Here is a 26,820-nt window from a genome sequence, read left to right as displayed (position 1 = left end):
TGCCACCTACACATACTGCAAACTGAGAGAGCTCTTCTCGGTCTGATCTATTGAATCGGATCGCATCGTAGTCGACCCGTTGGGTTGCGACCCACTTGGATAAGTGTCCATTTATAATCAGCACTTGGGATTTTCCAATTCCCAATTGTTTGCCCGCCAAAAAAAGTCGGGAGCTTGGTCGATTTGATTTATTGAGAGCCATTGTTCGTCGGTGCCGTGATTATATAAAAAAGAATTGCACAACTGAATCGATCGACGTAGCAGCATGAGATCGCAGCTGAATAGTTCCTTCTAAATTACCAGATGCGATGAAAATGTTAAAATGAGCTTTATCCATCCCGATGCTAGTTTAATGGGGTCCAATAGGAACACATCCAGTTCCATGGAGGCATCTGTATCGAATTCGGAGGATGGCCCTCGCGAGAGTCCTCTCATTGATCGGCTTGAGATAAAAATCGTGATGCTTAACGTTCAGGTGATTTATGAGAAGTACACCCAATCTAAACTAATCATTGTTTATAGGTAGTTGGAATTCAAGTGGCCGTAAAAAATGAACTGTAGGCAAGGTTTCAACAAATTCAATATCATTAAATTTAAATTTAAATTTAAATTTAAATTAGTGCATTTGTGTAATTGCACTTAGTACCTTATTTAAATATCTTAACTGAATATTAAATATATTATCTTAAAATCTATTGCTTTTAAAAAGTTTCGGAAAATTTCCATTGAAAGTATAAAAATATAAATATAAATATAAATATACTAATAAACGTACAGAAAACGACTCGCTTATAATTTTGAATTGTTATAATAATATATAATATATTATAGTAATATGTATATTAATAATATACTTTTGAAGCATATGCCGCTGACAAGATAATAGTCAGAAAACCGCAGCATGCTCATTATATTTATACCTTGTCTCCCCAAACTTCCAAACTCACTTAATTTTTTCCGTTTATTTTCCATAAAATGTTTACATGTGCGAAACGAAAAATTTTCGTATTGCCAATGTTCTTCGTGCCACACGGCGTAGGCGAAATAAACGCAACATCCCCCGCGACAAAGATGAACTTTCTAGCTAATTTGCTTGCTGCTCGTGCCAATCGCATGCTTTCTTAAAATGAAGGTACACGCGTGCTAAGTGCATCCTCTCCCTCCGCCTCCCAGAAACCCCCCTCGAACAGTCGGCCGGCGGCTGTAGAATTGAATTTGAAAGCAAACAAGCGATTCAATAGCTAACAAGTGTATGACACCAACTATTAATGCTATTGCTACCAATAGTAGCATCTTCATGTCCCATTGTACGAGCTGTAAACGATTTCACAGCTCATTACTTGGGTAGCAAAAGCTTACTAATAGAAAATGTCAATAGGATTGGGAAAATTGCCCCTTCCGTGATAGTAGGACCAAGCTGGTCTCCTTTATGAAGCATTCTACTAAATTCGTTGAAAAGTATGTAACAGGCAGAAGGAAGCGTTTCCGACCATATAAAGTATGTATGTATATTCTTGATCAGGATCAATAACCGAGTCGATCTGGCCATGTCCGTCCGTATGAACGTCGGGATCTGAGGAACTATAAAAGCTAGAAAGTTGGGGTTCAGCATGCAGACTCCAGAGACATGGACGCAGCGCAAGTTTCTTGACCCATGTTGCCTCGCCAAATCTAACTCTCCCAAACCGCCCAAAACTGCCACGCCCACACTTTTAAAAATCAGTTTAAAATTTTTTAATTTTTATACCCGTTACTCGTAGAGTAAAAGGGTATACTAGATTCGTTGAAAAGTATGTAACAGGCAGAAGGAAGCGTTTCCGACCATATAAAGTATATATATTCTTGATCAGGATCAGGACCGAGTCGATCTGCCCATGTCCGTCTGTCCGTCCGTCTGTCCGTATGAACGTCGAGATCTCAGGAACTACAGAAGCTAGAAAGTTGAGATTAAGCATACAGACTCCAGGGACATAGACGCAGTGAAAGTTTGTCGATTCATGTTGCTACGCCCACTCTAACGCCCAAAACTGCCACGCCCACACTTTTGAAAAATGTTTTGATATTTTTTCATTTTTGTATTAGATTTTTAAATTTCTATCGATTTGCCAAACAAATTTTTGCCACGCCCACTCAAACGCCCACAAGCCGCCAAAAACTGTCAGTGTTAAAGACACTTCGGGTAACTTGACCACAGCATTCTTTTCCTAATAATGCATAGCCCAAATATAGTTTTACGGTTATCATAAGAGTTTTAAACTAGAAAAAATTATTCCGATCAGATGTCCCCCAGAAAGACGGGCTGTTTAATTTATCCCCATTTAACAAGTTTTAATGCTTTTATTACCATTTTTATGGAAAAAACAGTGGGGATAGTGAAAAGCACGCAGTGTCACGTGCGTCAGCACTTTGGCTTATCCTGTTATTGACAGGACTCCAATTAATAAAGTCAATTGGAATATTTATATTTAATTTGCCGAGCGTTTATTGCCTTCCAATTGCGCTAACCGAAATGTATGTGCAAATATAAAAGGCACATTCGGCTTCGCCTTGCGGAGAGTCCTGTCCATGAGTCCTTCAGCGGCAGCTACTCGGCTAAATCGGTTCAGTAGCACCCTGTTGCACCCTGTAGCCAAAGCTCTGGCTCCAGTTTCGTCCGGATCCATTGGGCCGTGGCCCAAGGACAACGAAAGTAAAATTAGGCAACACGTGACCGACTCCACTAAAGTCCTGCTCGGGAACAAGAAAGCATCAGAGAAAGCTTCTACTTCTGCTTTCGTTTTCACTTTCACTTCGTGGCTGGGAAAAACGAACTCCAGTCGGAGTAGCTTTTCACCGCTTTTCAGCAAATCAGTTGCGCGTTGGGCAAACGCCAGCACCAATCGCCTCACTTTGTATCGCGGACACAGTTTTTTATATTCGTACAAACAATATTCGCATACTTGCATTTCTCGAGCGGGCCGAGACTTGTACTTATTTTTTATATATTTATGTATTTTTTAAAAATGTTGGAGCTATTAGTTTGGATTTTATTAAGTTTATTAAACAATCACAAATAGATTTTTAATGAATTACTAAAATCGTATCATCCGACTAAAGTGAAAACCGATTTTTATTTTTCTTATTTTTGACGAAAGTAAATCCGATTTTAATTAATGCGGCTCATCTCAACAATATTATGTATATACTTTTCCTTACAATCCGACATTTACCCACTTATAAAAGTTGGCCAGTTCTAAAAGTTGATTGTCACTGAACCCGTATCTTATTTGATAAAAAATCGCAATAAATTAACCGAATAATGCAAACAACTAATGCGGATCTAACCAATAAAGTGTGTAAAGAAGTGAACAAATTGGATTCAATGATCTAAGATTTGCCAAAACTCAGCGAGCAACCCCTCGCACATTTCACCGGTTTCAGACCCATTATGCTCACAGACATTGGCAGCAGTGCAATCGGTAACGGAAATACCCCCAGTGGCCACAATAGTGGCTATGGTCATGTCCTAGTCAGCGGACTTTACTCGAACGACTCCTCCAGCGGAATTGGCAGTGCGAGCAGTAAGAAGTTGGCAACGGGCAGCGATGAGGCCAATACCCAAAAGAGGAGCAGTGGCAAAGGAGATGCTTATGAGGATGGGGACGACGATGACGAAGACGATGAAGATGAAGATGAGGACGATGATGAGGATGAAACTACGGTACATGCTCCCAAGCAGTCGAGTGGGCTTTGCTGGGCGTTTTGGCAGCATATGCATGCGTAATTTTATGCTTATAATTACCCTCTGCCGCAATCAGATATCCTAGAGCAAATTATGCATGTGACACCGAGGGTCCGAGCCTTTAGTTAGGGAAGGATAATTTGTAGGTAACGGAAAAAGCACCATGGGACTTTTTCATGGATATTCTTCTACTATAGTAGCTTTTTCATCCTTAAATTTTAAAACTGCTAGCCACTCGCTAGCTCGTAAAATAAGTTTACTTTTTTTGGGTGATATACAATTATTATATCAAATACTTTTAGTTTCTTTTTATTAAGACTTAACCTTCTTTCGAAAGTTTGAGCAACCCAAACTTTAAACCCATACATCCTGTCTAATTTGTCTGCATGGACTAAAACAATTGCCGAAGTTCATTCAATTATTTAAGCAATCATTCACAGACGCGAACGAGCACTCCGATGGAAAAAATACTTTCGCTGACGATTCCTCGAGTGCGAATATGCATATTACCATAGGGTATGCGAGTGAAGATAAAAATATACAAAGCCACCAAACAAATGAGGCAACTGGCCATTTTGGATGTCTTTTCTTTAGTAAATAAATTTCCTGCGAATGTTTCCCTTCGAGCGCTTTGTTTTTGCTGAATAAGACATCTTTTTGTCGCCATCAGCAGATATTTCACATTTGTGGGAGTTGCTTCCCTGCCGATTTCAGTGGCAGGACTTTAATTAAAATCAGCTACCGGTGACTCAAGGCAGTCCGGCTTGTGGAAGTTAAGTTTTCAATATTAACGCTCAATTCCAATTCGCTGCCGCCACGTTCATCGTGGGCCTCCAAGTGGCTTTCGCCGGGTGCTCTACTCATTAATGAGTCTGCCACACGTGCGTATTGACTTTGGGAAACAAGTAGAAGAAGCTGAAAACGGCACTGTTTAGCATGCGAATGCGATAAACGTGAAAGTCAGAGACGGTTATTTCACATTCTGCCCAGATTATGTACATTTTGTATTTTTTTTCTTTCCATACAGGACGCTACTCGAGTCAGGAAAACAATACCAAGATATTTTTACAAGAATGTCGTTGATAAATTTATTTATTTCGCCTTAGCATGCGGTTGATCTGAGTCATGAAATCAAATTGATTTTAATTTTTTGAAGGAAAGAAAACTATGTCTTAAGTCGTAAAAGTGCAGCACAATCTGTCCGTTAGCAAGCTGGAGCCCATTATTCAACCAGACTGGTGCTGTTGTTTGTTTGAATAATATTTATGTTACCCCCTGGCCTTTACTTGAGTTCAAAACCTTTCCAATTAGTCGTACTCCAGGTTATTTCTTCCAGGCAGACACGCGAGTTTAGCTGCGGCAATCAGCAGAATTTTCAATTCGTTTTATATGTAAGGCGCGTGTCTCAATTAGATACATTTTCCCATCCCAGCTGCGTCTGGCTTAACTTGCTGAATCGTTCGAAATCCCGCATGTAAACAAACCAATTTCCATCGAGCTGACAGATACTTAATTTGCATTTTATAAACTGATCTCCTAGCTAATGAACTTTCTACATATCAATTAGAAATGTAATTTTACATACATGGAACTGGTTTAGTCTGCTGACGTTTTTTGTAATTTTTCGAAATTCACCAGTGTCCTCGTTGTCCGAATAAAAGTCCTGATGTTGAGACACAGCTTGCCAGAGGGATCGTAAAATTATGATAAAGATTTGTGCCCGGCTTCAATGGGTGGTTTTATATAGAGTGTTGAGTATCTTCGAATGATCCAATAATATTGAACATATTTACTAGTTGTGGTGTGTTGACTCCCACTTAACTGCCCATTTTTAAATTGTAAGAATATCCCCTTGACGGTATGTGCTTTAGGGTTGGGTATAAAAACCTTTTATCCCGTTTATGGTACGTCTGGGTGCAGTTTTCCACGTTTAGAATGCCGGGATTTCCTGCCTGCCAGTTGCCGGTCGTTTTGTATATGGAAAATAGTTTTAATGATAGTATTTAAATGATAAGCAGATAAGGCTTTTCTCTAAACGTTCAGCTGTCGGCTATTATAATTGGTTTTTGCTTGAACTCGAATCGAGGACCTATGAAGTTCGCCTCATTTCCAATTTCGTGTCCAAGTACGGCGAACCCAATAAATGGGCCTGGGGTGAGTTTGGGAAGGTAAGTTTCTTGGGCAAGGGCACTGAACACCTTAAAACAAGGGGCAGCGGCAGCTGGCTGAAAAGTGTCATAAAACGCGGGCTGCTCATAAACTTTTCAGGCGCCCAGGGAAGCGAAAATTGATTTTCACTTGCATCTCCAAAACTTTTACTCTTAGTCGCACAATTTTTCCGGCACTTGGTGTATTTTCCTTAATTTTCTTTGCTAGATTTATTTATTATTTAGAGGGCTCATAAAAGGATGGGTATTACGCCACATTTTGCATAGATTTTTCTTTGTCTGGTTTGTTTGAAAGAGGTTCAGAGTCCTTTACTGTTCTGTACGATTTTCTTTGTGTTATTTGTGGAACAAACAGAACAAATAATTGCAAAACAGTACTCAACGCATTTACACCCGATACGGGGAAAACACAGCAACGGAAACCAGATGAGTACCCAAAACAATAGACCACACAGTTGCGTAAATACACTAAGAAAGTAGCCTTACCCACTAGGCAGGCTGTCCTGATGAGTGGGGCTCTAGCCAAGGCAATTACGCTTTCAGGGTTCCGAACGAGTGCGAAAAGAACACTAATTCTCAGTTGAATGGAATTTTGTTCATGTGCTAAGAATCGTATGAAAAGAAAACGTATTGTATATATATGTTTTTACATTATGTAGCATACATTCCTACTATAGTAGATAACAATTGACGGGGCATGGTACGAGTAGTAGATAATAATGGAATTCTACAAAAATACCTAAAAAAAAGGGGTTTAGTATAGGCTTATTATCCCGCCTGTTTGGGTATCATTTAACTTTAATTGTGAATGCATTTTGTCATGCAAGGTGGAAATTCAATTTTAATAATCTTACTTAAACGCCATCTTACTTCGCCGGATCAGAACGGATATATCCTCCCCTAATTTGGTTTGCACCTTCTCTTTAGCCACCTACTCCTGATTCCCATTTTCGATTTCGAGTTTAAAAATGCCTTGGGTGGCAGCCCAGTCAAGGTCAACTAAATTTATTGGTCCAGCTATTTGTTTATGTTTATGAAGGTTTCTACTTTCCATCGTAAGCAGCATATTGGCGGTCTTAAGGTGTTAGCAAAAAGTTAATTTACCTGCTTGGTAAAGCTCGTAAAATGCATTTACTATAATAGCTTGATAAATGCAATTACTCTCTAAAATTATTTGGTAAGATATATTAAACATCAATTTATGAAGAAAGTTATATAACAACAAAAAACAAAGTTGAAATAAATAAATGAAGCAAGATCGGCAAGCCGAACCTTATATACCCCTGCAATATTGCCCCTCACCATAATCACTCCCTACTTTATGAGTTCTGTATCCAATCAAAAAATGTTCATACAAAACACCTTACCCTTGTGAATAATTTAATACACCAATTTATTTATTCGTATGCAAGTCCATTCAAAAGAACACTTTAAACGCTAAATGCTGTTTATTCGTCTGTCAAATTCTACTTTTCCCTGTCACCAAGTCATTCACACAAATCTGAGCTGAAATGCGGCGGCAAACAGTGGAAAGCTTTCCAATAGAATTATTGATGGAATGGAGGAGGAAGTAGAAAAAGGAATCAACCCCTCACAAAATGTATGCGTATCCTTCATCTAGGCATCCCAAGAATGTGAGAAATTCCGGTGAATCAGGGGCAAAAGCTTATAATTTCAGGGATCTTATGTATGGGATTCGACATTTATCCCAGTGCCAAGGAAGACAGAATTTCAAAGGAAAACGACCTGGATCACATGCGTTTTCAGTGGAAGAGATGTCAAATTTATTTGCTGGTACCCATAAATCAGAGACAAAAGTGAAAAGGAAACAAGTCATAAATCGTGGCCAGAATTTGGCGGGCTGGAAACCGGAGCAAGGTCTTCCAGTAGGTCTTGAGCAGGAAGAATGCTATTTATTTTTCGATACTTGGAGTTATATATTTTTCAAAAAATTATAGTGTCAGATGTCATAATAAAACCCCCGAAACGCAATTTGTATTTGTCTCCTAGAAGTTATCGTCTATTATTTACTCACTTAGAACCTTTTGGACTTACTATTGTTCAGCAATGAATGAAGTTAGAAAGCACTTAATTAAACAGAAGGCGACGCTAACTTATATAACATAACAACAGTTTATGGACCAGCAATAAACAAAGCAATTAAGTCGATAATCAAAGGGTGGGTGATAAAATTTGGTTGGATACACATTCCCCCAGTTGGTTAGTGCCTTTAGAAGCTCCTTTAATCCTTCATTATGCCATTATAAATTATGCCCATGCTTGGGATGTTGGCATAAAAAGAATATGCAGTACATAACGCTTACGCCACGCTGCGCCAAATGGTTTCGACAGTTCGCCATGGAAGACATAAGTATAATCGTACCTTGCAGGGGACAGATAGGGATGCCGTGGTCTGGGTTCTGAATTCTATAGGTTTTCGCCCATTCTGGATACTCAATCCGCGGGACCAACGAAACTTATCACATATTTATGCTAGTTTTCGGCTGGGTCTGCGTCTGGTCACGATGTCGTGGCACCGCTAACTCGAAAAGCTCATATTGGCTTTAATAGCCCCAATAGCATCAACAAGTTTGGGAGCCCTGAAGCTCCTTTGCATGTCTCCAACCTGAAGCTAATGGGACTAGCCATTTTTAGTAATTGAGCATCTATTTTCGGGACATTAGGTTACACATTTTCTACGGCGGAGACCTGCGTTTTCATAACATTTATATAACAAATTTTGAGCTGTCACCTTTTAGCTTAAAACTAATTATGTGCGTTCAGTATTTTTCGCTTACCAATAATTAGGAAATGTACTGATTAGGCTATAAGCCTTTCCCGGGCACAGCGGGAACTAATAGATGCATAAACAATATTTGGAAGATTTGGTGTCATTGTGACACCTGTTTCCTGAAGATTCTTAGCGCAGGCAATTAAGTAATTATTAGTCAAGGCAAGCAACTAATGGTAAAGAAAGCCGTGTTTCTTTCGGCCTTCACTTGATGCCTTTCTAACTTAACAATCCTGATCATATATCTATTCAAGTTCAAATGCTCTACCAACTTGTTATCACAATAACCAAAAAACTTAACTAATTATGTTTTAATCTGGTTTTTAATGAATACTCCTCTCCTTATACTGCCGAGAGAAGGAAACTCATCTTTTCAAAATCGAAGCCAAACGAGCCCTTGTTTTAGTTTTAATTACAAAAGGTCCTTTCTGGCAAAGAAAATATATATCCCCTTACCATTTTCATATTACAAGTATATTCATTCGCCAGAATACCCATTTTGCTGGGCAGCGTTTTCAATTTAATGGGGAATTGCAATAAATAAGTTAATAAAATATTCAGGAGGTGGTAATCCCTCCAGGAGATAATATAAGTATGGACTGAAATGAAAACAATTTGCCGACTAGTTGGGCACCTAAGTGCTCCTCATCTAGTAGAAAATTGGGATACGTTGTGGGCAAAAAATTGTGCAGCACGAAGCAGATTTATGGTGGCTGCGGGAAATATCCTTAATTCTGTCTGAGTGGGCAATTTGGGCGAACTTTGTGCGTTCCATCAGTCATCTTGCAAGAACCAGGCGGAAATTCTTTCTGTGCTTCTGTGCAAAGCGGTAGGGGCTTGTGATTTTCTTTCTCATTAAAAAATCGATTTTTTGACACCGGTCTCTGATACTGTACAATATGAATGATGTTTTGATTGCGTACTGTGTAAACCTAAGGGCCCTTTCAAAACGATGTTAAAGACATGGAATCACTGACCAATTCTATCCAATGATCCGCTGAAAATGTTAACGCTGAAATGTTAGCCTTGGCAGCCACTCTAATGAACCATTCGTCACGTGACGCATAAAATTGAGTTTGCCTCAAAACTTTTTCAGTTCAAAACTGAGCCGCAGACAATCGGCATTAACCTTAGCGGCATTTGCCCAGCTGGTGGCAGTCAAGAAACAAAAATTAACCAAAAGAGGAAAAATAAAGATATACAAGAGAGAAAGCTATAGTCGAGTTCCCCGACTATCTGATACCCGTTACTCAGCTATTCGCAGTGCGAAGGAGGGTCTTCTGCACATACAGTTTTTGGCGGTGTGTGGGCGTTAGAGTGGGCGTGGCTAAAAGTTTTTTAGCAAATCGATAGAAGTTTACAAGACTAACAAAAATGTGAAAAATTATCAACAACATTTTCAAAAGTGTGGGCTTGGCAGTTTCGGGCGGTCTGTGGGCGTTAGAGTGGGCTTGGCAAAAAGTTTTTTTTGGCAAATTCATAGAAATTTACAAGACTTATACAAAAATGACAAAAAATCAGAACATTTTTTTAAAGTGTGGGCATGGCATGTTGGTGGTTTGTGGGCGTGGCAACATGGAGTCTGCATGCTGAGTCTTAACTTTCTAGCTTTTATAGTTCCTAAGATCTCGACGTTCATACGGACGGACAGACGGACATGGCCAGATCGACTCGACTATTGATCCTGATCAAGAATATTTATACTTTATATGGTCGGAAACGCTTCCTTCTGCCTGTTACATACTTTTCAACGAATCTAGTATACCCTTTTACTCTACGAGTAACTGGTATAAAAATGAATTCATGAATGTGTCGCATAAAACTAGACAGACGTCGGAAGACGTTGGTGTGAGGTCCAAATATTTCTTTAGATTTTTAGGAACGGCTTTCGAAGGCTGTTGTTTTGCAAACTCGAATGTATATTTATTATGCATAATCCTTTCCTTGCCTGCCTCGGGTTTCGCATCTGAAGGTCACAATTTGTAATGATCGCTTGAGGACTCTTCGGACTTTTGATATTTAAACTTACTTTGGTACAGTCCATAAATATAAAGGGTGTTTTTAAGAATGACAACTCGCGAAAACAAAACTAAATGACGACAAGCCCAACGTATTATTTGCAATTGTTGAGAAAGAACATTTGAATAACATACCCAGTTGGGTTGTTTGGTTTGTTTAGTTGGGACTCGTTGACACCATTTTTATGGACTGGATGACATTTGTCATCCAAAAAACTCAACACAAAATGGAAAGTACATTTTACTTAGAGAGACCATGTACTTTCCTTTGGTCTGTTTATTTTCTGGGCTTTCAAAATACGATACATGATGGCATTTATTTAGGGAAGACTAATTTAAAAGAATAACTGTTATAAATATATTATGCGAACGGCTTTAAATAAATTTGCACTAAAAATATGTTGTAGGATAATTTAAAAGCTAAGTTGAGCTTCCGTTTAAAACGCTCTTTGTTGTTCCTTAAGACCTTTAATACTCGTATACTAGATTCGTTAAAAAGTATGTAACAGGCCGAATGAAGCGATTCCGGCCATATAAAGATATAAGTTCTATATATTCTTGATCAGCATCGATACCCGAGAAAAATGTGTAAATTTCTTGTTCGCACTTCCTCAAGCTGAATGACGGGTACTGATAGTCGGGGAACTAGACCATAGCGTTCTATATTCTTTTACTTTATTTTGGTTGAAGATAACGTATATACTATAACGTATATACTATAGAGTGGTATGCAACTAATTGAAAAATGCCTATAGTAAGGAACAAAATAAATATAAACAATGTAATTTAATTAGATCCATTTATAAAATAAGAAGAGCACCCCGATATATATTCCCATAGAAGGCGCTGCAATTTATGTTCATTAAATTCCTAACTGCAGTCGACTGGAAAAATGGGTGTGGGCATTCTGTGGGACCCAAACACTTAGGCCCAGCAATTGCTGAATTTAAATTACTTAAATCAGGCATATGATGCAACACAATATTAATGAAACGGCGGCACAACTAGATCACATTCGGACACATTTATTAAACCAAATTATACTTGGAAACCATAATAATTTGAAACCATGATAATTTGAATTTGAAAATTAATGGCGAAATTTATTTAGAAACAAGAGAGAACGCTATAGTCGAGTTCCTCGACTATCTGATACCCGTTACTCAGCTAGTGGAAGTGCGAAGGGGAAATTTCAACACAGACAGTTGTTGGCGGTTTGTGGGCGTTAGAGTGGGCGTGGCAAACAGTTTTTTGACAAATCAATATAAATTTTCAAGACTAATTCAAAAATGAAAAAATATCAAAACATTTTTTAAAAATGTGGAAGTGGTAGCTTTGGGCGGCTTGTGGGCGTTAGAGAGGGCGTGGCAAAAAGTTTTTTAGCAAATCGATAGAAATTTACGAAACTAATACAAAAATGAAAAAATATCAAAACATTTTTCAAAAATGTGGGCGTGGCAGTTTTGGGCGGTTTGTGGGCGTTAGAGTGGGCGTGGCGACATGAATCGACAAACTTGCGCTGCGTCTATGTCCCTGGAGTCTGTATGCTTAATTTCAACTTTCTAGCATATGTAGTTCCTGAGATCTGGACGTTCATACGGACGGACAGACGGACAGACGGACGGACAGACGGACGGACAGACGGACATGGGCAGATCGACTCGGCTATTGATTCTGATCAAGAATATATATACTTTATATGGTCGGAAACGCTTCCTTCTGCCTGTTACATACTTTTCAACGAATATAGTATACCCTTTTACTCTACGAGTAACGGGTATAAAAACTAGAAAAACTGTTTTGGGTATCCTCAATTTCAACGCAACTTAGTCAGAGTTAATTGATCTTAACCAAAAAATTCGAACTGATATCTATTTCCTATTATATCTTGATACGCAGGCGGAATACCCTTTACTGCCCCTGAAGGACAGCGGGCCATTGCCCCCTCAAGTCCACAGTTCCTCGTACATATCAGCCAGTAGGTCACCCCACTTCGGCGCCCTAGCTGGTGACCTCGAGCCAAAGTACCTTCCACTACAACCCACATCCCCGTCCAACGAGAAAGCCAAGTGCGACGGTCCGAAAGGAGAGACCAACAACAACAACATCACCAGCAGAGGGTACCACAATCACGAGGGTACCCATAGGCGCCAGCACGAGTATCAGCTCTATCCCAACGACACCTTTGCTCGACTGGAGGGAAAGTCCCCGAAGCCAAACACCAAGATGCAGACCAAGGTGGACGCGGTGGGCCGGATCACGGGTCCCTGGGGAAAGTGGCAGCTGCGCACGGTGCTACTGATCTTCTTGTGCAAGATTCCATCGTCTTGGTTCATGGCCTGCATCATTTTCACGGCCCCAGCACCGAGACACGGCGAGTTTTTCTGCAAGCCCCCCAACACAATTGGAGCCCAGAACCAAACGCAGTGGATCAAGGTCTCGCATCCGCAAAAGGAGGAGAGCGACGACCAGGAGTTCAGCATTGACTTCTGTAACGTTTACCAGGATGCCCAGGAGCACGCCCATCACTATTACAACTACGAGAACAGTGACCAGGAGCCGCGCGTGTGGGAGAAGCCCCTGCACCGCAACTCCAACGTGATTCCCTGTACGGAGTTCCAGCACGAGTCCGACTACCACTCGGTGGTCACGCAGTACGATTTGGTCTGCTCCCGGGACATTCTCGTATCCGTCACCCAGTTCTTCCACCTCTTTGGCGTGCTCACCGGCGGAATCCTTGCTAATCAGCTGCTCAAATAGTAAGTAAGGGTTCAATTCCCATTGCATTAAAAGTCATTCTAATGGGTAATATGTAGTATATAGTATAGGAAAGTTTATCAAAAAATAGAAATAGAACAAGAGAGAACGCTATAGTCGAGTTCCCCGACTATCTGATACCCGTTACTCAGATAGTGGAAGTGCGAAGGAGAGTCTTTAACACTGACAGTTTTTGGAGGCTTGTAGGCGTTAAAGTGGGCGTGGCAAAAAGTTTGTTGGCAAATCGATAGAAATTTACAAGTCTAATACAAAAATGAAAAAATATCAAAACATTTGTCAAAAGTGTGGGCGTGGCAGTTTTGGGCAGTTTGTGGGCGTTAGAGTGGGCGTGGCAAAAAGTTTTTTTGCCAATCCATAGAAATTTACAAGACTAATACAAAAATGAAAAAATATCAAAACCTTTTTCAAAAGTGTGGGCGTGGCAGTTTTTGGCGGTTTGTGGGCGTTAGAGTGGGCGTGGCAACATGAATCGACAAACTTGCGCTGCGTCTATGTCCCTGGAGTCTGTATGCTTAATCTCAACTGTCTAGCTTTTGTAGTTCCTGAGATCTCGACGTTCATACGGACAGACGGACAGACAGACGGACGGACAGACGGACATGGCCAGATCGACTCGGCTACTGATCCTGATCAAGAATATATATACTTTATATGGTCGGAAACGCTTCCTTCTGCCTGTTACACACTTTTCAACGAATCTAGTATACCCTTTTACTCTACGAGTAACGGGTATAAAAATGGATGAAATCTTTATTTGAATCGATAGTACGATCCATATAATTAAATGTTTGAATGTTATTTTAAGCCATTGGTAACCGTGGCCCCAGATGGTCCATCCGCTTAGTACAATTTTTGGAATACTCTTTCTAAATTTTCAGCCGGTGTTCCAAATAAATACTACAATGTTGTCTTCCAATGCGTCAATTGAACTGGGTTTGTTTGTAAAGACATGAGCATTAACATAGCCCTACAAAAAATAGTCAAAAGGCGTTAAGTCACGCGATCTTGGCGGCCAAATGACCAGTCCCGAACTTGAAATAAAATGTTCACCGAACTCGCCTCTCAATAAGTCCACTGTTACGCGTGCTGTGTGGCTGTGGCACTGTCTTGTTGAAACAACATGTCATGCTGTTGCATTTTGGGCAACATAAAGTTGAATCATCACACGATAGCGCTCACCATTCACAGTTACGTTACGATTTACATCAACAATGCTTCTGACTGATCTTACGAACCCATTGAGCCAAAAATAATCTTCATCACTGAATACAATTTTTCGATTACAAAAAAATTGGATCTTCGGCACGCATTTTGATAATAAAATTCAATAATTTGCAAGCGTTGTTCGTTTGTACAACGATCATTATTAAATTATAGACCAAGCTGAAGATGTTTGACAGTGAAGCAAAATACGTATCGTGCATGAGCTGTTAAACCAGTATTGCCAAATGGATAATATCAACCTTTACCTCTTAAATGAACCTAGTCTAACCTTTTACTTTACTAGTGACGGATATTAATACGTACTATTTATTCCTTGATTACGGGAAAACCTCTCTGATGGAGAGCATTCCGAACTAAAAGGCTTTATATAAACTACAAAAATGAAATGAAAAGATACTCGTAGTCATTTAAATATTAAATTTGTGTTTCAATATTTCTCTTTTCCACTTTTAGTTTTAGCCCCCGAAATGTGATGCTCTTCGGCATGATTACACAGATATTTTGTGGTAATCTCACAGGGCACGTGGCCTCCTACGAGCTCCATGTGTTCTTCCGGTGTCTCTCCGCCGTATGCTGTGCCCAGATGTACACGGCCGGCGGCCAAATCAGTAAGTGGCATGACTTGGTTTACGTATTAGTGGTAATGTCTAATGGATTTCAAATTGTTTTCTCTTAACAGTGGCCGACATAACAGGGGGAAAGTACCGAACGTGCGTCTCCACGCTGTTTGAGCAGTTCTGGTCTATAGGGGTAATGATGTTGCCCGGAGTAGCCAGCTTCTGGTCCAGCTGGTCCCACCTCTACATGGCCATCTCGTGGCCAACTGTGATACTAATTTATCTGTGGCAGTGAGTAATCGAAAACAGTTAGGTGTAGATAACAAAAGAGTTAATGTGTATATTAGATTCGTATAAGTAACGTACTACCTTCTGCCAGGAAATAAGGGTTTTCAAACCTATAATATTATATATTCTTTATCAGGACTACTAGCCGTGTCGATCTGACCATGGTCGTAGTGCCATAGACGCAGCGCAAGTCTGTTTCAAATGATGGTCCCGCCCACTCTTACGCCCACAAATCTGTCAAGCATATACTTGTATTGTATTATTTTAGTACATATTTATTTTGGCTAGCAAGCCATGTGCCAAAAGAAATGTTTTGAATATATACCCATTGCTCGTAGAGTAAAAGGGTATACCAGATTCGTTGAAAAGTATGTAAGAGGCAGATGGAAGCGCATATATTCCTGATAAAGATCAATAGTCGAGTCGATCTGGCCATTTCCGGCTGTCCGTCCGTATGAACGCGACATCTTTTGAACTATAAAGGGTTGAAAGACGGACATGTGCTCAAAATGTTTTTGGTATACCGATAAAATTGAAAAGACTAATAATAAATCAAAACAAGAGAGAATACTATAGACGCGTTCCCCGACTATATGATACCCGTTACTCACCTGTGGAAGTACAAGTTTTTAACGGCTTGTGGGCGTTAGAGTGGGCGGTGCAAAAAGATTTTTGGCAAATCGAGAGAAATTTACAAGACTAACAAAAAGGTGGAATAATATTAAAACATTTTTTAAAAGTGTGGTCGTGACGTTTTTGTAGGCGTGGCAAAAAGTTTTTTTGCAAATCGACATACATTTTTAAAACTTATTAAAAAAACAGGAGAGAACGCCATAGTCGAGTTCCCCGACTATCTGATACCCGTTACTCAGCTATTCGAAGTGCGAAGGAGAGTCTCTTTAGCACATACAGTTTTTGGCGGTTTTGTGGACGTTAGAGTGGGCGTCGCAAAAAGTTTTTTGGCAAATCGATAGAAATTTACAAGACTTACACAAAAATGAAAATATATCAAAACAGGTTTCAAAAGTGTGGGCGTGGCAGCTTTGGGCGGTTTGTGGGCGTTAGAGAGGGCGTTTCAAAAAGTTTTTTGGCGAATCGTTAGAAATTTATAAGACTAATACAAAAATTAAAAAATATCGAAACATTTTTCAAAAGTGTGGACGTGGCAGTTTTAGGCGGTTTGTGGGCGTTAGAGTGGGCGTGGCAACATGAATCGACAAACTTGCGCTGCGTCTATGTCCCTGGAGTCTGTATGCTTAATCTCAACTTTCTAGCTTTTGTAGTTCCTGAGATCTCGACATTCATATGGACAGACGGACATGGCCAGATCGACTCGGCTACTGATCCTGATCAAGAATATATATACTTTATATGGTCGGAAACACTTTCTTCTGCCTGTTACATACTTTTCAACGAATCTAGTATACCCTTATACTCTACGAGTAACGGGTATAATAAAAGATATCAAAACATTTTTCAAAAGTGTGAGCGTTGCAGCTATGTATGTGCGGCTTGTGGGTAGCAACAAAAAGGCAATGAATGGAACACATGGCAGTTCCATTCATGTTTACTACATGTACACTCAACATATTGTGGCCCGTACTGACGCTTTCATCTTGGATCTTTTTTGCAGGTGGATTCCCGACTCGCCGCGATGGCTGATCGCCCGCGGACGCACTCAGGACGCCAAGAAGATCTTGCTGGAGTGTGTGGAGGTAAATGGGACGGGCTACAACCTGCCGCACGACATAGACCAGCAGCTTGACCTGCAGGCGCAGACCGCCATGGATGCTCCTCCGCTGAGTGGGTGGTGGTCAATTTGGAAGGGAGAACGAGCGGTGCGACACATTGTGTGTGTCCACCTGGCCTGGTCGCTGTACATTGTGGTCTACTACGGCATGCTACTAAATATTCGCTCCTTCAGTCGCGACCACCTTTATATTAACACCTTTTTCGCGGGCTTTAGCGAGATGATAGGGACTTTCTTCGGGCTCTTCCTGATTCTTAAGACCACCCGCAAGTGGCTGTGGACGGGCATCTTCAACATCGTTGCAGGCTGCATTGCCTATTGCGGCTGGCTGGTTCCGAAGCCCAGCGTAATTGGGCTGGATCCAAATGTAGCCCTGCTGATGTGCTCGGCCATGGTCTCCAAGATGGCCATTTCCACTACGCTCAGTATACTGACAACCTGCACGGTGGAGCTGGTTTCAGATGACAAAAAAAAGATCACTTCCTTCTCCACAATTTGCTGGGCCCGCTTCTGGCTGCTGGGAGCGCCCTTTATTGGATCCACAGTGGTCTTCGGCCAGCTCATTCCTCAGACGGCCTTTGCCTCTCTGGCCATTCTCGGTGGCCTGTGCACGTCCCTGATCAGCAGTCCAAGGACACATCCCATCTTAAGGCCTTCCTCGCCTGCTGCACAGGGAGCCCAGAACATGACCTCACAGTTCACCATCATTGACGGTTTGGACAACAAGGATTACACGCCCACCTCGAAGACCATCCACTCGAACAGCACCATTTTAAAACTTAACACGCCGCAATCGAATCTACCTCCTCAACTGATGCCCGGCATTTGGACGACCAAGATAATCGAGGATGGCCCACCTATGTGAAGAGCTTTCAGAAAAGTGCATTAACAAATTAGCCGTGTAATTGGGCTTGAGATATAGAAGCATTTCTATAGCCCACGATTGAAGTCTTTATGATAATAAATTAGATGTTAAGGTGAAGAAGCAGATGTTCAAAGTTAAGATAGTGCTAAATTCACAGCTAGAGCAGCGTTCTAGTTCACTTTGGTGGTGCTGTGACTTCTAAACTATAGTCTATAAAATATACCTATAGCCTGCTTAATAAGTTTAGAGGTTCACTTACTGTAAGGCCACGGTTTTTAAGGGGAAGAGTCAGGATAGTACTAGAATTTTCGCACATGTTATTAGTACCTCAACTTTATCCCTTATCGGAGTGCTCAATTGAGAATGCCTCGCGCACTTGAAAACAAACGTAAATTTCTAAGTAGGCAACCCTTAAGCTCTATGCTGTGGAATAGAATATTCGAGCAAACTATTTTAGATGGATATTTACGCTCGCCAACAAATCCCAAACCCATACATATATTTTTCATTGCCTTTAATTTTAGAGCCTAGTTTCAGCGCAGCCATAATTAGTAGTCTTTTAAGCAAGTAAGTCAGATGTGGAGCACACCTTGGGAAAAAGGGAAAGTCCAGTATTAAGCAGTCACTATTAAGCCAAATCCTTTTAAAGGCCTGTGGTTCCACACTAAGTGATTGTGTTGTAAACACCTGGAGAGAATTACATGAAAAGACATAAGAGTAGTTACACAATAATTACATATTATGGACACCATTTATAAATAACCTTATCCATTATTAATAATTGATTAGCAAGAAAATAATATTAGCCTACACCTTAAATAATTTACTTCGGTTACGTATTATATTTATCAATTACCAAGCTAATTCAATACAAATCAATTAGTAGTTTTCAGGCTACACAATGTATAAAATGTATAATATTTTTAATGTTGTATCATCTAGTTAATACGCTTAGCAACATGTTGAATGTTATCTGATATTGGTTACTACATGAAAAGAAATGTTATACATGGCAAAAGAGCAATATTTTTCTAATAAAGTATCACCATAAAACCGAAATGATTTATCTTTTATCATGGCTTGATCGATTTTAAAAGTAAACAAGAGAGAACGCTATAGTCGAGTTCCCCGACTATCTGATACCCGTTACTCAGATGGTGAAAGTGCGCAGGACACACAACACTCACAGTTTTTGCGGTTTGTGGGCGTTAAAGTGGGCGTGGCAAAAAGTTTTTTGGCAAATCGATAGAATTTTACAAGACTAATACAAAAATGAAAAAATATCAAAACATTTTTCAAAAGTGTGGGCGTGGCAGCTTTTGGCGGTTTGTGGGCGTTAGGGTGGGCGTGGCAAATATTTTTTTGGCAAACCGATAGAAATTAAGAAGACTAACACACAAATGAAAAAATATCGAAACATTTTTCAAAAGTGTGGGCGTGGCAGTTTTAGGCGATTTGTGGGCGTGGCAACATGAATCGACAAACTTGCGCTGCTTCTATGCCTCTGGAGTCTGCATGCAGAATCTCAACTTTGTAGCTTTTGTAGTTCCTGAGATCTCGACGTTCATACGGACGGACAGACGGACGGACAGACGGACGGACAGACGGACATGGCCAGATCGACTCGGCTATTGATCCTGTTCAAGAATATATATACTTTATATGGTCGGAAACGCTTCCTTCTGCCTGTTACATACTTTTCAACGAATCTAGTATACCCTTTTACTCTACGAGTAACGGGTATAACAAGCGAGAACGCTATACTGGATTTCCCCGTCTTTTACATACCCGTTACATAGCTAGTGTAAGAAATAAAATGAGCAAGATAATACAAAAAACAAAATTTAAAATATCGCGACAGTTTTGAGCGACAAATAATTCAAAAATTAAAATAAGGGTAAGCTAATTTTTTAAAATTTGACAGTTTTAGTCGACTTGTGTGTGTTAGACTGGGCGTTCCACCACCTGAAACAAACTTCCACTTCATTAGAGTAACTAAAATCGGCATGCCTAATTCCGAGATCACAGCGTTTATGCGGACAGGCGGACAGACAGACAGACATGGCCAGATCGACTGGCTAGTGATATTGAAAGGTAATGCTAAAACTAAAATGAAGGAGAAATTTCAACACTGACAGTTTGGTGGTTTGTGGGAGCTAGGGTGGGCGTGTCAAAAAGATTTTTGGCAATTCGAGAGAAAACAAGAGAGAACGCTATAGTCGATTTCCCCGACTATCTGATACCCGTTACTCAGCTAGTGGAATAGCGAAGGAGGGTCTTCAGCACTGACAGTTTTTGGCGGTTTGTGGGCGTTAGAGTGGGCGTGGCAAAAAGTTTTTTGGCAAATCGATAGAAATTTACAAGACTAATACAAAAATGAAAAAATATCAAAACATTTTTAAAAGTGTGGGCGTGGCAGTTTTGGGCGGTTTGTGGGCGTTAGAGTGGGCGTGGCAACATGAATCGACAAACTTGCGCTGCGTCTATGTCTCTGGAGTCTGTATGCTTAGTCTCAACTTTCTACCTTTTGTAGTTCCTGAGATCCCGACGTTCATATGGACAGACGGACATGGCCAGATCGACTCGGCTACTGATCCTGATCAAGAATATATATACTTTATATGGTCGGAAACACTTTCTTCTGCCTGTTACATACTTTTCAACGAATCTAGTATACCCTTATACTCTACGAGTAACGGGTATAATAAAAGATATCAAAACATTTTTCAAAAGTGTGAGCGTTGCAGCTATGTATGTGCGGCTTGTGGGTAGCAACAAAAAGGCAATGAATGGAACACATGGCAGTTCCATTCATGTTTACTACATGTACACTCAACATATTGTGGCCCGTACTGACGCTTTCATCTTGGATCTTTTTTGCAGGTGGATTCCCGACTCGCCGCGATGGCTGATCGCCCGCGGACGCACTCAGGACGCCAAGAAGATCTTGCTGGAGTGTGTGGAGGTAAATGGGACGGGCTACAACCTGCCGCACGACATAGACCAGCAGCTTGACCTGCAGGCGCAGACCGCCATGGATGCTCCTCCGCTGAGTGGGTGGTGGTCAATTTGGAAGGGAGAACGAGCGGTGCGACACATTGTGTGTGTCCACCTGGCCTGGTCGCTGTACATTGTGGTCTACTACGGCATGCTACTAAATATTCGCTCCTTCAGTCGCGACCACCTTTATATTAACACCTTTTTCGCGGGCTTTAGCGAGATGATAGGGACTTTCTTCGGGCTCTTCCTGATTCTTAAGACCACCCGCAAGTGGCTGTGGACGGGCATCTTCAACATCGTTGCAGGCTGCATTGCCTATTGCGGCTGGCTGGTTCCGAAGCCCAGCGTAATTGGGCTGGATCCAAATGTAGCCCTGCTGATGTGCTCGGCCATGGTCTCCAAGATGGCCATTTCCACTACGCTCAGTATACTGACAACCTGCACGGTGGAGCTGGTTTCAGATGACAAAAAAAAGATCACTTCCTTCTCCACAATTTGCTGGGCCCGCTTCTGGCTGCTGGGAGCGCCCTTTATTGGATCCACAGTGGTCTTCGGCCAGCTCATTCCTCAGACGGCCTTTGCCTCTCTGGCCATTCTCGGTGGCCTGTGCACGTCCCTGATCAGCAGTCCAAGGACACATCCCATCTTAAGGCCTTCCTCGCCTGCTGCACAGGGAGCCCAGAACATGACCTCACAGTTCACCATCATTGACGGTTTGGACAACAAGGATTACACGCCCACCTCGAAGACCATCCACTCGAACAGCACCATTTTAAAACTTAACACGCCGCAATCGAATCTACCTCCTCAACTGATGCCCGGCATTTGGACGACCAAGATAATCGAGGATGGCCCACCTATGTGAAGAGCTTTCAGAAAAGTGCATTAACAAATTAGCCGTGTAATTGGGCTTGAGATATAGAAGCATTTCTATAGCCCACGATTGAAGTCTTTATGATAATAAATTAGATGTTAAGGTGAAGAAGCAGATGTTCAAAGTTAAGATAGTGCTAAATTCACAGCTAGAGCAGCGTTCTAGTTCACTTTGGTGGTGCTGTGACTTCTAAACTATAGTCTATAAAATATACCTATAGCCTGCTTAATAAGTTTAGAGGTTCACTTACTGTAAGGCCACGGTTTTTAAGGGGAAGAGTCAGGATAGTACTAGAATTTTCGCACATGTTATTAGTACCTCAACTTTATCCCTTATCGGAGTGCTCAATTGAGAATGCCTCGCGCACTTGAAAACAAACGTAAATTTCTAAGTAGGCAACCCTTAAGCTCTATGCTGTGGAATAGAATATTCGAGCAAACTATTTTAGATGGATATTTACGCTCGCCAACAAATCCCAAACCCATACATATATTTTTCATTGCCTTTAATTTTAGAGCCTAGTTTCAGCGCAGCCATAATTAGTAGTCTTTTAAGCAAGTAAGTCAGATGTGGAGCACACCTTGGGAAAAAGGGAAAGTCCAGTATTAAGCAGTCACTATTAAGCCAAATCCTTTTAAAGGCCTGTGGTTCCACACTAAGTGATTGTGTTGTAAACACCTGGAGAGAATTACATGAAAAGACATAAGAGTAGTTACACAATAATTACATATTATGGACACCATTTATAAATAACCTTATCCATTATTAATAATTGATTAGCAAGAAAATAATATTAGCCTACACCTTAAATAATTTACTTCGGTTACGTATTATATTTATCAATTACCAAGCTAATTCAATACAAATCAATTAGTAGTTTTCAGGCTACACAATGTATAAAATGTATAATATTTTTAATGTTGTATCATCTAGTTAATACGCTTAGCAACATGTTGAATGTTATCTGATATTGGTTACTACATGAAAAGAAATGTTATACATGGCAAAAGAGCAATATTTTTCTAATAAAGTATCACCATAAAACCGAAATGATTTATCTTTTATCATGGCTTGATCGATTTTAAAAGTAAACAAGAGAGAACGCTATAGTCGAGTTCCCCGACTATCTGATACCCGTTACTCAGATGGTGAAAGTGCGCAGGACACACAACACTCACAGTTTTTGCGGTTTGTGGGCGTTAAAGTGGGCGTGGCAAAAAGTTTTTTGGCAAATCGATAGAATTTTACAAGACTAATACAAAAATGAAAAAATATCAAAACATTTTTCAAAAGTGTGGGCGTGGCAGCTTTTGGCGGTTTGTGGGCGTTAGGGTGGGCGTGGCAAATATTTTTTTGGCAAACCGATAGAAATTAAGAAGACTAACACACAAATGAAAAAATATCGAAACATTTTTCAAAAGTGTGGGCGTGGCAGTTTTAGGCGATTTGTGGGCGTGGCAACATGAATCGACAAACTTGCGCTGCTTCTATGCCTCTGGAGTCTGCATGCAGAATCTCAACTTTGTAGCTTTTGTAGTTCCTGAGATCTCGACGTTCATACGGACGGACAGACGGACGGACAGACGGACGGACATGGCCAGATCGACTCGGCTATTGATCCTGTTCAAGAATATATATACTTTATATGGTCGGAAACGCTTCCTTCTGCCTGTTACATACTTTTCAACGAATCTAGTATACCCTTTTACTCTACGAGTAACGGGTATAACAAGCGAGAACGCTATACTGGATTTCCCCGTCTTTTACATACCCGTTACATAGCTAGTGTAAGAAATAAAATGAGCAAGATAATACAAAAAACAAAATTTAAAATATCGCGACAGTTTTGAGCGACAAATAATTCAAAAATTAAAATAAGGGTAAGCTAATTTTTTAAAATTTGACAGTTTTAGTCGACTTGTGTGTGTTAGACTGGGCTTTCCACCACCTGAAACAAACTTCCACTTCATTAGAGTAACTAAAATCGGCATGCCTAATTCCGAGATCACAGCGTTTATGCGGACAGACAGACAGACATGGCCAGATCGACTGGCTAGTGATATTGAAAGGTAATGCTAAAACTAAAATGAAGGAGAAATTTCAACACTGACAGTTTGGTGGTTTGTGGGAGCTAGGGTGGGCGTGTCAAAAAGATTTTTGGCAATTCGAGAGAAAACAAGAGAGAACGCTATAGTCGATTTCCCCGACTATCTGATACCCGTTACTCAGCTAGTGGAATAGCGAAGGAGGGTCTTCAGCACTGACAGTTTTTGGCGGTTTGTGGGCGTGGCAAAAAGTTTTTTGGCAAATCGATAGAAATTTACAAGACTAATACAAAAATGAAAAAATATCAAAACATTTTTAAAAGTGTGGGCGTGGCAGTTTTGGGCGGTTTGTGGGCGTTAGAGTGGGCGTGGCAACATGAATCGACAAACTTGCGCTGCGTCTATGTCTCTGGAGTCTGTATGCTTAGTCTCAACTTTCTACCTTTTGTAGTTCCTGAGATCCCGACGTTCATACGGACGGACAGACAGACGGACATGGCCAGATCGACTCGGATATTGATCCTGATCAAGAATATATATACTTTACTAGTTGGCCCTGTGCGCTTCGCCGCATGCAGTCTTAAAATTCAGTGAAAAATTCCTAGAATTTGTTATATGAAAGTCATTTATTTTATTTGAAAATTGTTATTTTCAATCCAAAACATTTGGATAAACTATATTTTTCGTTTGTCCATTTGGAGCGAATACAAATAAAGAGTTTGGAATGCCAACTCTTGAACAGGCTACGTATAGCTGCCCATGAGAAAAACACGGCTCTTCCAAATTCAACCCGCATACTTGAAGCGTTTGTCCTTGTGCCTTATTGATGGACATGACAAATGATAGACGCACTGGGAATTGCAGTCGCTTAAATTCAAACGGCATGTCTGTTGGTATCAACGGAATACGCGGTATGAGCACCATTTCTCCTTTCGCTTTTCCAGTCAATATCGTGGCTTCAATTAAATTCGGCATCAATTTTTTTACAACCAGTCTTGTGCCATTGCACAATTTTGGTGCATTTAAATTCCGTAGTAAAATAATTGATGAGCCGATTTTTAAGTTCAAAAAATGCGGTGGCATACCAGGCGGTTCTAGGGAATTTAAAAATTCAACTGGATAATTCACTGCATCATCTTCTTTCATTGCGCTTTCAAAAGATTTATATGATATCAGTGCGCCTGGCAATTTTTCTTGAATGTGAAAATTGGAAAAACGCTTTCTATTAATTCCCCTTTAGATTGTAGAATTGTACAAAAATTGTTTGGCAAAGTGATCAAGCCATTTGTATTTGGAACTTTGCCACTTCCGATTTCTAATGCTTCGAAAACCGTTCTGCAGATTGATCATAGTGCTATTGAACACGCATGTTTATTTTCAATGTCAATTTTTGGACATATCGCCACAGGAAATAATACTTCAAGCAAGCATTGACCTGATCCGCTAACGTTGCACGTGGAATGACGGGCAATGTTTGTCGGAAATCTCCTGACAAAAATATTAGTGCACCACCCAAAATTTGTTGATTGCGACGTAGATCTTGCATTGTTCTGTTTAATGCTTCCAGAGATTTTTTATGGGTCATTCTTCTTCTTCTTCCTCCTCCTTCTTCTTCTGACTTCTTCATGCTCCTTATTCCTTCTTCTTCTTCATCCTCCTTCTTCCTCCATCTTCTTAATCCTTCTCCTCCTTCTTCCTCCTCCATCTTCTTAATCCTCCTCCTTCTTCTTCCTCTTTCTTCTTCCTTCTTCGTCTTCTTCCTCCCCCTTCTTCTGAAAACCTGCGTGACTGTTGATGCTTTAGTGTTCTTGCTTTATTGCGTTCGGCTCGTGTATCTTCTAATTGATGAAGAAGAAGGAGGATGAGGATGAGGATGAGGAAGTCGAAGAAGGTGGAAGTGGTGAGTTTAACCTCAAATGCACGATACACATAATTAACACAGTTCAACTTACCACCTCAAAAACAAATGCCTGCTGTTACAATTTATTTATGAACCAAATAAAGTTTGTCTCATGAATTAAATAAAACAAAATGAGCAGAGAAGAATGACATCCTATGTTTTAGAAATGGCGCTGCATGTAAAAAACGGTTTTCCCGCTTTTCTTTTGACTTTTTCCAGAATTTAAACTATCCTATCTCTCATGTTGGATCGAACTGCACATGGTGTGCGAATTTTATTGTAATCGGTTGAGTGGTTTAGGAGTCCATTGAGGACAAACATTGTGACACGAGATTTATATATATTAAGAAGAAGAAGATTAAGATATGGTCGGAAACGCTTCCTTCTGCCTGTTACATACTTTTCAACGAATCTAGTATACCCTTTTACTCTACGAGTAACGGGTATAAAAATACAAGACTAACAAAATTGTGAAATAATAACAAAACATTCTTCAAAAGTGTGGACGTGTCTGTTTTCGGATGTTTGTGGGCAGTTTTAGAGTGGGAGTGGCAACATGGGTCGACAAACTTGCGCTGCGTCTATATCGCTGGAGTCTGCATGCTTAATCTCATACGGACAGACAGACGGAAGGACATGGCCATATCGACTATAATATCAAGCATATATATATTTGATATGGCCCGAAACGCTTCCTTCTGCCGTTAAATAAATTATTTTCGAAAAACTCGACGTGCTCGATGGCCTTTTAAAAATAAAAGTTGGTATCAATTTGTTTAAATGTTGGCATCAAAACTTTATCTTTGAACTTCAAATCAATGTATCTGTTCGAAACAGGTGT

The 26,820-nt window shown here is 40.4% G+C and overlaps 2 protein-coding genes across 3 annotated transcripts; both read left to right on the top strand.

Annotated features, from left to right (window-relative positions):
- The first annotated feature begins 319 nt into the window (after positions 1–319).
- LOC122622162 (solute carrier family 22 member 4-like) lies at positions 320–19,219 on the top strand. Of its 2 annotated transcripts, none has more exons than XM_043800390.1 (5): positions 320–475; positions 12,598–13,457; positions 15,154–15,308; positions 15,380–15,548; positions 17,179–19,219. In XM_043800390.1, exons 1-5 carry the CDS (start codon positions 323–325, stop codon positions 18,158–18,160), a joined length of 2,319 nt encoding a protein of 772 aa, XP_043656325.1. In that variant the 5' UTR covers positions 320–322; the 3' UTR covers positions 18,161–19,219. The 2 variants fall into 2 exon arrangements, with proteins under 2 accessions (XP_043656325.1, XP_043656326.1); XM_043800391.1 differs by lacking the exon at positions 320–475 and adding an exon at positions 3,300–3,700.
- Positions 19,220–20,913: 1,694 nt separating this feature from the next.
- On the top strand, positions 20,914–23,068 carry LOC122620598 (solute carrier family 22 member 4-like). Its single transcript, XM_043798145.1, has one exon. It carries the CDS (start codon positions 20,946–20,948, stop codon positions 22,023–22,025), a length of 1,080 nt encoding a protein of 359 aa, XP_043654080.1. The 5' UTR covers positions 20,914–20,945; the 3' UTR covers positions 22,026–23,068.
- The last annotated feature ends 3,752 nt before the right edge of the window (positions 23,069–26,820 follow it).

Source organism: Drosophila teissieri, chromosome 3R (assembly GCF_016746235.2).
Source record: "Drosophila teissieri strain GT53w chromosome 3R, Prin_Dtei_1.1, whole genome shotgun sequence".
NCBI lineage: Eukaryota > Metazoa > Arthropoda > Insecta > Diptera > Drosophilidae > Drosophila > Drosophila teissieri.
This window is presented reverse-complemented; position numbering and strand designations above follow the sequence as displayed.